This window comes from Struthio camelus, chromosome 13 (genome assembly GCF_040807025.1).
Source record: "Struthio camelus isolate bStrCam1 chromosome 13, bStrCam1.hap1, whole genome shotgun sequence".
Lineage (NCBI taxonomy): Eukaryota > Metazoa > Chordata > Aves > Struthioniformes > Struthionidae > Struthio > Struthio camelus.
This window is the reverse complement of record NC_090954.1, coordinates 18,182,361-18,193,719: the sequence shown is the minus strand read 5'-3', so window position 1 is coordinate 18,193,719 and position 11,359 is coordinate 18,182,361. Positions and strand designations below refer to the sequence as shown.

The following is an 11,359-nucleotide window of genomic DNA, read 5'->3' as shown; positions in this document are numbered from 1 at the left end:
TATCTCCTTTTTTTAACAGCGTGTTCATACTCCCCTTTCAGTATTTCTGACAGATAGCACAGGCCAGCAGTATCAAAATACGTTGTTATCAGATAGAGCCAGCTCAAGCCAAAAAATTACACACCCACTCTCTAATTCAGGTGCAGATAACATCCAAATGCACAAATACTCAAGCTCTCTTAAGGGAAATGTTAAATGGTGCATAAAAATAGCTGTGTCTCGGTCTTTAACACTGTGGACATGTGTAGACGATTTTGGCAGCAGGGACTCTTAAAGGCTAGTCACTGGCTTTTCTGTTCAAATCCAGCATTTTAAAATTGAGGGGCCTGGGGAAGCCAGAGTTCTCTGAATGCATCTGCTGATGAAGGATGTCTGCTATACTTGCAAAATGGCCTGATGTTTCCAGAAATGGTTCAACCGTTCTAGAAATCCCAAGATAGATGTGAAAATGGGACGCTTCGAAGAATGGGGAATAACTTTAGCTGCTTTCTCCTGGCCTTATTTTTATTTTTATTAGGCCTACTGTTTTAGCCTAGGGTCATCTCTGAGGGATATGGGATGTACTTTCATTCGTTTGTGTGACTAGCCTTTTTTTGTGATGAAGAAAGTTTGGATGAAAAGCCGTCGGTGATGCCCCCTCCGAGGAGCTTTGGCCGGGGATGAGCTCAGCTTTGCTCCCCCGGCACCTCGTGGAGCCGCGCAGCGCCTGGGCACCACGGAGCCGCTCGCTCCGGGGGGTTTCACCCTGCCGCAGAGGGACTGGTTTCTTAGGCAACCTGCTATACACTGAATTGCATAAATGTAAATTGTGATATCTCTATCTACCGTAACTCTTCAGGTGGCTGCTTACATCAGGTGTAAACCTAAATGTTTTCATATTTATTTCCAGACAGGAGGATGTTCCTATTTTAAGCAATTAGGTTGTTCTTTGAGTCACTTTCTCGTAGGTGGCCTCCGTTCATATTCTCTCTGTCTCTCTCCCACCCCCCTAACCTGTAACCTCTGTGGTCTCCCATTTTCTGAACCACTTTTGCATTTTCTTCTGAGGATGAAAAGAAAGCAGCACCGTCAATTGGTCTGGTTTAATTCCTGAGAGGACACAAAGGAACTAGCAATTCTTATTACTGAGCAGTATGCAGCAGCACATTGGGAATGAGTATTTATTGTATTTCGCTTGTGATTATACCTCTGCCTTAGGATTCTTTGTGCAAACTGTCTTTTTTTGGCAAGGTGCAAGTACTGCTTGATCCGAGCTCAAGGTGTCTCCTAGGGCTAGATGGAGACGGTGTCAATCTGCAGGGTCCGTCTACAAACAAGGGAAGCACGAGAAGCACCTGAAATGAAATTCTAGGGGAGGTAGCTGTGACTCCCAGACAGTGAATCTTGCCAGTCTGTGGTTTTACGAGGTTCATTTTCTAGGGCAATGACGCTCTAGGGAAAGACCCAGTGATGGTGCAGCCTGGGTTTTGGGCTGGAGGTAGAAGCAGGCGAGACCCAGCGGTGCCAGGCTATAACTCAGCGGAGAGCGCGAAGGGGATCTGTCGCCAACAGGAGGAATTGCAGGCTGTCCTCTCGCGTGGTTCAGTGGCTGCAGCGTGTTCCTCCCTCAACATGCATGTTTGCAGCTGGAGCACAGTCCCGAGAGGACTTGAGGCCTCGTGATTCTCTTTTAGATAAAAAATCAATTAATCCCACACAGAACTTCTCGGCACCTTGGAGGATCAAGTGTCAGTATCTGGACGTTCACCGATGCTGCAAAGCACTACACACAAGTCAAGTGAGGCCTGGCATCACCATCTGGAGTGCTGTCACAGGTTGCAGCATTACGGAAAGCTGTTTCTTGTAAAAAGGGTGGAGTTTTACTTCCTCACATTCTTCTTAGGAAGTGCAGCTCAGCCATAACTGTCTCTTTCAAAATTAGCTAGTTTTTCCTGGAACACACTAAAATTTAAGGACTCACTGTCGTTTGACTTTTAGGTCTTCTACATCGATTTAGCTGCTCTGGTGCTGTCTAGAAGCTCCCTGAGCTGCCGTGTCGTGCTTCTCGTTTCTTCAGATGAGTTTTTAAAATGCTGCCTGCACCTTGGTCCCAGTAACCTCTCAGACCTACTGCACCAACATATTTCACTCTTTTGTATATTTAACCATTTGTTTCAGGCTGCTACATCATCAAAGGATTGACTTGAGCTAGCAGCTGGCCCCATGGCCAAAGACAACCTAGCTCAGACAAATTTAACTATTTTAACTGACTGGTTTAACCAGTACTTCTGTGGGTTTCATGAATGGTATAATCAACTGTCCTCACTCTGTGGTCAGCGTTGACGAAGGGTTTGACGTGCAGGGAAAGGGGGGTTCGAAGCCTTTTGGGCTGAACTTCTGCGCTGTCAGGAGACGAGCCTTCCAGGAGGGCGTTCGCTGCCGGGAGGATTACAACCAAAAGTTAAATCTCTTCTCGCCGGCAGAGCTACTCCCTGCCGGTGGGGTCCTGGGTGTTGTCAGGAAGGTTAGCTGCCTGCTTTCACTCTGCAAAGCATTCTTCAACAGATTTCACTATCCAGGGCCGCTTCACTGATTTTTAACTCGTGTTTTTAACCTGCAAGGAGGGGTGGGAGCTGCGCTACCGGGTCAGCTACCCAAACAGACCCAGGATACTTCCACTGCTGCTATATCTGGGGATGAGACCGGTCCAAAACAAGCCCCTTAATGACTCTTTTTGAAACTGAAGTATATATTTTATATTATCTCCTGAGCATGATACAAACTCCAAATGTCTTAGAGGTATGGGCCAAAACACGAGCTATGCGAGAAGCGGCATAGCGTCGAACGCGTCGCGTGTGGCTGAGAGCTACCAGCCCGATCCGTGGGTCGCGACAGTCTTGGCTGGGTCCCTGAAGAAAGGAGGCCGAACACTGCCGTTCACAGCTTCAAAGCAATCACTGTGCCTGCCACCAGCTGGGGTCTCCAGTGCTCGGATTTCCTTCAGCTGAGGGACATTAATTAAGTCATCTTAATCAGGTGCAGGCTTGCAGCGTCAGCTGACGACATAAGGACTCTGCTTTAAAGACTACCCTGGTGATCTGGGGCCACCTCTGAAGGCAGCTGTGTGCTGGTAAGGGTAGTGCCCTGGCAATGGCGTTTCTGTGGTCTAGTAGACTAGAGTATAAACTGTTGGGTTATGTTTGGTCATACGTGTGCCGGAGGAACTGGATGAATTTTGCTATGTGCTAAACTGTCTTCAACAAATACCACCAAAACTTACTTCTGTAAGATTTCAGACCCAAACCTGCTGCCAGAAATAGAAGCGGTGGATGTTTAAGCTGAGCATATAACAGTAGTAATGATTCATAGCCAAGTTCTGCTTGAATTGTTTCCCCATTAACTTGTTCTCTTTTTCAAGATGGGGCTTTCCCAAGCACCTTCATCAACGGAGAATCGGGTTCCCTGGTATTTGCTTTTTGTATAAAGCTGCCTCCGTTATAAAGTTAGTTCATTTTGATGTCCCACGCGGAGAGCAAACCTAAATTTAACAATTGAATGTGCCTCTGCTTCTTCCAACGTGATCTTAAAAGCAGATATTTATGTGGGCAGTACTTCCAAGCATGTGAGAGGATGTGAAAGGGGTTTTTGGTGTGTTCCCATTACTGCTTACCAACCTCTGAGTTGAAAAACTGGCCCAAGCAGCATCAATCTCAGTTCTGGAGTTTGTCTTCAAGGCAACGGCAGAGACCGGGAACTGGAGACTGGAGGTGGGTTGTGGTTTCGGGAAGGCTGTTTTTTCTGTGTCTTAGAGCTCTTTTTCCAGAATGGTATTTGTGTAAATAAAATGAACCTGTAAGACCCTAGCATTTTTCAGCCACTCCTTACAGATGCAATGAGTACGTTAGAGACTGGCTAACATAGGACGTAAGTGCCTGTGGAGCAGTATTGCCTTGAGGAAGGTCCTTAGGTAGCTGATTAATTCGAGTTTCAGGGACAGATCCTCTTGAAGTCACAAAGACCTTTTCTGTTTGAATGGCCTCGGTGTAACACCTTCGTGTGGGTTAATCCCATAAAATAGGAGAAACATCCTATTCCATTTCTCGACTAGGCTCCTCTGTTTGAAATACAGTTGAAAAGAAAGGCATGTCGTATAAACAGCTGCACGCGAGTAAAGGAAACGGCAGGCACGCAGCCTACTGCACAGACACCATAAATAAGCCAGCTGAGCGAGACCCTGGAGATGCGGGAGTTATTAAACACACAGTTAATGCAAAGAAGCTGGGAACTGAAAGGCACCGATGCGTTTGCTAAATCCGTGCTCCTGCTCCAAGCGACGCCACGCAGCCCGGCTCTGTATTTATTGCCCCGCGTGGTAGGGAACTGCAGCTGTTTATAAAACAAATTACACGTACCTTTCCCTGTGCAGGAAACGATCCTGTTGCGGTCCAGCTGGCGAAGCAAACGCTGGGAGAGCTGGTTCGCTTTGGTCCTAACGTTACTGCAACGTCTCTTCAAGGTGCCGGCTCCTTCGGGGACAGAGGTGCCTCCGGGGGGTCGGTGTCGCGGATGGAGCAGCCGGGGCGACGCCGCGTGCAGCGGTGCTTCAGCCAGCGCGTCGGGGCCTCGGCCAGCAGCGCCTGGGACGGCGCGCCAGAAAAACGCCCCGCGGGTGAGTGCAAAGGGCCGTTGGCTCCTGTGCCGCGGGGATCGGGCAGCGCGCGGCGGTCTGGAGCTGGGAGCGCGCCCGGGTTCGCTTTTTCGGCAGGCGCGCTCCTCTTAGTGCTGCCGTGTGCGGAGCTGAAGCGCTGCGTTAGAGCGCTTGCCTTTGCTGGGCGGCTGTTTTCATCTGTGTGACCACGTGGGGTTTGGAGGTGATGGTTTGAATACAGCTGCGAATTTCCAGGTTTACCCGGAATTTGGTTTCTAGCTTTCAATATTTACTCTCGTCCTTAAGGCTTAAGGTTATAGACATTTTAAAATACGAAGGCATTAGTCTGTACCTGAGAGGGCGTACGGTATGTTTTATCACAAGTACCAATTGCCAAACGCCCGAACGGCTGCGTGGCTGTGACCTGCGACTCTGGTTTGAAGCAGTCGAGTCCCTGCCGCTGTACACACTCGGTGCGCGCCGCTGTCGGGAGCGCGCCTAAGGACAGGAGTTGCACGACGTCCCGCATCCTGTCCTCAAGGCACGCAAGTAATTGCTGAAGTTAGGACCACAAGCAGTTGCGAGGGCCAGCCCTGAAAGAAGCCTGGGGGAGCAGAGGAAGGGCTATCTCCGTTTCCCTTTAGAAATCAGCTTTTGGATAACGATGCATAAGGAGCTCCCAAGGACAGAGCAATAATTTGCATGCTGAGAAATCAGCTCTTGGGGCATAAGCACGCTGACAGCCGGCGTTGGGAAGCGTGGGAGCTGCGTGGCAGCGTAAAATCAATGCTTATGGAAAGCGCTGTAGATAAAACTTCTTTACAGAACCGCTGCAGGAGGAGCTTGCAAACTTACGACCTGGTATATTGTAGCGAAAAGTGCATATGCTCTTTGAAACAGTGGAGAATATTTGGTAGGTGAATGCAACGCAACTCTTCCAGAGCTTTGACTTCAAATCTGGCAGTTTTTTAGAGTGAAATTGATGCAGAAGCTGTGGATACGAGGCTATTCCTTTCCGGGACAGGGAAAGTATTGTCATATCCTGTGAATAATTTTTGCAGTCAGCCCAACATTAGAAAGCAATGCTGAGGTTATTTTTAAGTTGAGGTCTAAAGTTTGAAGTGTTCAGGGAAGAAAATTCATTGCTCAGCTCTTGCCTGCACTGACTGCAGTCGGAGCCAGTTTTGCGAAAGGTAGCACAGGGACTTCCTATTCCGGTGCATATTGTCTGTCTTCTGTCCGGCTTCTTTGCAGTTACGAACGATCTAATGAACAGTCTAAGCACAATTGGAGAATAGGTAGCTGAAAGAAACTTGACTGAAATGAGTAAAAAGGATGAAATCTCCATTTTGATCCTTTCATTCTGGAAATCTGTGTGCATAGGGTGAAGACCAAGGTTAAGGAAAGATACCTACATAAAGCTTGTTGTAAAGGAATGAGTGATTACAAGCAGTAGCGTGAAGGCAGGCCAAAACCCTGATCTGGCTTGTTCTGCTGATATTCCATAAAAAAATACTTGTGTGTCTGTTTACAAGCATGAACCTAAAGCAAAGCATGGGTCACACCAACCCATATCAATCACACAGGAAAGGTCAGTTTTCAAATTGAGGTCTGAGCTTCACAATTATTCCATATGCACAAAATCTGAGGCTGTCAGATGCCGTTAAGGGTTAGATCAAGAGCTGAACTTTGCAACTCCAAAATCCATCCATTTTACACCATTTAACATCTGCCAAGGCCAGTTAGCTTTTGGCTGGGTGCCCTGCAGAGGCAGACTAGTTTGCTTGATGTGTAAGGTCAGTACCTCTGCTCCCGGTGGGATCTGGAAGGAGGTGGCAGGTGGGCTGGGGCTTCACACCACTGAGGAGCAGGTGTGGTCATGCAGCCACTGATGCTGATCTGGTGTCTGTGCTTTGTGGGCAACTTTCTGGTGTACCATCTTGTGAAATCGTATGGAAACAGCAACTTTCATTTGTTGGATAAAAAATATGTAATGTTTTATTTGGCTCAAACCGGGAACTTCTTGACCTTGACAGAGGCAAACCCATGGCAGAAACCCTTAAAAATAGTTTGCTTCCCTAACTGAAGCCGAATTTTGACCTTCATGTTACTTTATCGTAAAAAAAACAAAAAAAACAAAAAACAGATTGTTGTTATTAAGCGCTTCATGATGTTTTTCCTTTAAAAAAAATTAAAATAATAACATCAGATTGTTCCAAGACCATGATTATGATCGCAGAACCTGACCCTATATTCAGGGTACCAACCCTTCAGCTTTCCAGTTTTGCTCTTTAATATTAGCATCTCCTTGGTGTTCCTTGAGGGAAGTGTAATAGGTATCTACAAGGCAGAGCAAAATTGGAAAGGCCTTCAGGGCTGCCGTGCCAGTTTCCTAAAAGGTTGGAGTTTGGGATTTTGTTTGTTTGTTTTAATGACAATCTAAGTTAAATCCAAGGAATTCTCTCTCTAAGCTCCTCCTTTGTGCTTTAACGAGGGTACACCAGCTGGTGAGGTCCTAGCAAAGCCGTGCCTGCGAAGGCTGGACGCAACACCCAGCGGCTGGGTGGCTTGTGAGGCCGCGTGAACCAACAGTGCTTTGTGTATGTTTTCTCTACCCATTAGGGGGAAAAAATTGTGTTTGTCTGTGCATAGAGGCAGCAGATCATGGAGGTTCATCCATACCCACGTGGCAGATATTTATCTGTTTTCTTCCTTTTGGAAGAGCCAGCAAACAGTGTGCGGCTGGCAAGCAAACCTCTGCCCTGCTGCTTTGTCTCCTGCAAAGTGGCTTTAGCCTAGCTGCTCCGCAAGGACCCGATGGCATCAGGGGATCGGAGGCCAGCGCAGTCAGTGTCATGCAGGGTTTGGGGCTCAGGGAAGCGGCTGGTGTCAGCTGGCCAAGGTCCGGTTCTGGTCTCCTCCAGCCGGCAGCACTCGCAGCAGGGCACGAGTGCGAATCTCTGCTGCCGCTGCCTGCTCCATGGCTGCAAAGAGGAACCTGCCTCCGTCGTTGCAGCTTGTTCTTGTTACACCTTCTTCTGAAATGAAAGGTAGCAGAGCATGTGACACGTGAAAGATGGTGATCCCAACCAGAGATGACAGTTTTAAGGAGTAACTCGGATACATCATGCCTGCTTCATTTTTCAGGAAGCCTTTGTAGGATGTGAAAAATAATGGCTAAGCTAGCTAGCTATATAAAAAGCCTTATGATCAAAGCTCTTAGGCCGTGTATTAACAAGTGCAAATGTGCATTTTTAATGTATTTTCAATGCATCCCCAGAGTTAATAGATTTTTAAGACTGTTAACCCAGGGTTTAATAGAGGCTTTGTTTTTATCTGCATCAAGATCGCTGAAGTTTGAGAACGGACTGAAAAATAGGCACCTTGCCAGACAGCTTTTTTCAAACGTACCTTTAAACAGATTTCTGTATTTTGTTGTTTTTGTAATTGACGTGAGCTTTTTATTCTGTGGCCATGCAGAAGAGCATGCTAGACTCGGATCCACTGCTGTCCTCTTATAATCTTCCAGCTCCTGGTCCTTTACCTGGGACTAGCGAGACAGTCTGGAGTCGCTCCAGGAAATCTCTGTCCACGTGCCGGCTCTCAGCCCATGGGCCCCTGGGCCTTTCAGCCTTGGGACTTGTCTTCATCCCCAAGTTGAGTGTCTTTGGGCAGCGGCTCCATGCCCTGGGCCTGAGGAGAGCCTGAGAAATGGCAGGATTTGGGGGCTGCTCTGCAGCCTTGTCCCTTTAGCAAGGAGGCAAATGCTGGACCTGACTTTTGTTCTTCCTATCTGATGCGTGGTCGCCAACCCCACCGGGGAGCCCAAGGCATCCCAGAAATGGGAGACTTGCTGTCTTTCCTCCCCCTCAGAGAGGCTGGAAAGCACCAGCTATTTTCATAACAAAAGTGCTGGACCCCCCTCTTCAGGAGGTGGGGAGCTTAAGCACAAGGGCTGCAGCGACTCTCACGTGAGATGACCGTTTTTCTTTCAGCCTATAGGGGGCACTAAACTAGATTTGCAGCTAATTAAAACATCCCCAGCATAAAATAAATGTGAGCTGTACTGATCATGGCCATAATAAATGTTCTACTTACTTAAAATGGCTTTCTAAGTAGTTTTTTAAGAAGCTTGGTGTGTTGCTCACAGGTCCATCCTCCGCCTTTGGTAGAAGTGGTCTGACTCCAGCACCATCGCCATTTGCTCCAGACTGGGCTCCGAGAGGGACCCCAGCCCCGGTTGTTGCCTGCCAGGTCCAGGGCTGTTGATGGACCCTGTGACCATGAGTTGTGTAAGCAGCAGACCCCGAAATCCCTAGGACAGTGACATGTAGCCATGCTTTGCGTTGCTTACGTGGCTGCCACAGCCCATCTCTACTTGAAGTGTTTGCTCACCTTGTGAAACAAATAGAGGCTGATTCTCTAAATGTGCATCAAAACTAGAGGCAGATTATACTCTGGGCTCCACTTAAGTTTTCATTTGGAAGTCTGTTAACGCTGCCAGTGAGGCACGATACCCTCCTTGTGCAGGATGGAGTAAAGAGGCTACCACTCATTTGGGATTTTCAGTGGCGGCATAGGAGGTCATGAGTTTTATTCCCATATAAGACCTGTGAGTTTGAGTTCCCAAGACCCTCTGATTGCCTTGAAAATCATAGCCTTAATTTATTTGGGTTGATCATGACCCTCTTGCATTGGAGTACAGGAGTCTGAGCTGAAAAACGCTTCTGAAATTTGCACCTCTCTTCTTGAAGGTCTGTTGATTCTACTGTACCTTTCATAACAGTAGGTCTGGCAACTGATTTGGCCAAAGTTGTTCCCATCTCCTATTTCATGCACCCCAGAAGTCTGTGCTTTCATCCCAAGGGTCATGTGGACACGCATGCGCTCACTGGTGACACAGATTAAACTGAAGCCTCTGCAGACACTAAACGTAGTCTGTTACTTGTCAGAGGAGAAAAATTATTTTTTATTGTGTGTTTGATAGGCTGTTACTTTAGAGAAAGATGGGGGAAAATTAGGCGTGATAAACTTACTACTTTGTCAAATTAATTGTTCATAGTGTAATTTTATTGTTTCCTGTACAACAAAAAAGACATTATAAGCCACCACGACCAAGTCAATCATGCCTGAGATATTATTAGTTCCTCTGTGTAATGGTTGTTAAAACCAATGTTCACACAAAGAAAGCAGCCATACTCAGTAGAGCAAAAGATACTTATTCTTCTGCCTAATATTATGTAATTTATGCCTACTGTTATGCAATTATACAATCATCTGTTCTCTTTTAAAAACAATGTTGTGATAAGTCTTTCCAATGAACAAATTAGGGAACTCTTCAATGCTCTTGTATTTTTGAGTCAACGGAGATGAGAAGAGAAAAATAAAGACCTACTTCTTCCACCTCTTCTGACCTAAACAACACACCCTCCTCACCCGTTCCCCAGAAAGTGCTTTTTACCCAATGGTTTTAAAATCTTTTGTCCTGTGAGAATGGCTCTAAGTGTCGTATCAGACCTGGTCTTGGACTGTGAGTTGTGCGGCAGCGCGCTATGGGCAGCGCAGACCCTTTCCTTGTGTTGTATCTTCTGGTGAGACGGGAAGAAATGGGGCTCAGCCCTGCAGTCCCTGGCACTGGTCTGACAGTGGATGAGTTACAGCAAATACAGCCATGTGGTGGACCTCAAGCAACAACTGAAAGCCCAGCAGGATGTGAAAATTTGCATTTATTCAACAGACTGAGTGACGTTTCATTTAGAACAGTGTCTTGCCCTGGTGTCCCTCCATTTCACCTTGAAGTCTGGATTGTAATTGAGAAAGGAAGAAATTCCAACAGATAGTTTCAAATGTCTGTTTCTGTTTTGGGACATAATATAAACTGTGCCAAGAGCTTTGGAGGGGACGACAAGCAGGAACCTCTGAAATAAATCATCACTCTGTGCCAGTTGAACCACTGTGGAGCATGAAGGGCTCAAAAGTAGAGAGTCAGCGGCATGTTTAAGGCTTGCTCCTCTCTTTTTCTATAAATCACAGCTCGTGCTGAATGCAAGGACTGTTCCACCCGGCTCCTCCCGGGTTCGCAGGAGGTCAAGTCCATGCCCTGCACCACTTCCTTTCTTTTTTTAACAGGAGTGCGGGGGCAGATACCCACTCGCGGTGCTGGGCACCCCCTCCAGAGCCAGGTGCACCCTTAGGCACTCAACTCCTCATTTCCAGGGGCTTTTTCCAGAGCACTGGTTGCCGTGGCAACTGTTTTGCAGTGTTGCCATAGTGGAATAAAAACCCAGCAGGTAACAGTCCCTCCCCTTGTGCTCAGAAAACAGTGGAGCTGTGTGTAGTCCTAGGAAAACGAAGCATATCTTAGCTCTTATCTCTGCCCACGACTGCTCATGTGCCAGTGTGACCTCGGTGGTGATGCTGGTCTTGGCCCACGGTGGGGGCTCAGCCAGATTTATAAGGTGATGGGGTTTGTTTTCCTACAGCTGCATCTGGCCTCTGCACCCATCAGCAGTGCCCATATCGTTGGGGTTCATGAGGTCCACCAGGGCCACGTGGAAGCATTTCTAACCCCTTTCTATTCTACTGCAATACAGCTGATCTAGCAGCTAAATACACAGCTAATGAAGAGTCTTTCCTAGAGCTGAACAGACCCTAGATACGAGGGAGCTGTCAGTGGGGAAAGGCCAGCGGGAAGCGTCCATCTCTTACGAACAAATGTTCTTGGTTTCATCG

General features: G+C 47.4%; 1 protein-coding gene across 5 annotated transcripts in view; it reads left to right on the top strand.

Annotated features, from left to right (window-relative positions):
- The first annotated feature begins 3,654 nt into the window (after positions 1-3,654).
- LOC104154075 (rho GTPase-activating protein 7-like) overlaps positions 3,655-11,359 on the top strand; it is an 87,505-nt gene continuing 79,800 nt past the window's right edge. For 4 of the 5 annotated variants that reach the window (XM_068959265.1, XM_068959260.1, XM_068959255.1 and 1 more), the window contains exons 1-2: positions 3,655-3,746; positions 4,496-4,648. In XM_068959265.1, coding sequence (XP_068815366.1) covers positions 4,546-4,648 — 103 coding nt within the window. In that variant the 5' untranslated portion in view covers positions 3,655-3,746; positions 4,496-4,545. Of the gene's footprint in view, positions 3,747-4,405; positions 4,649-11,359 lie in introns of all 5 variants that reach the window. The other variant, XM_068959257.1, reaches the window with a different exon arrangement.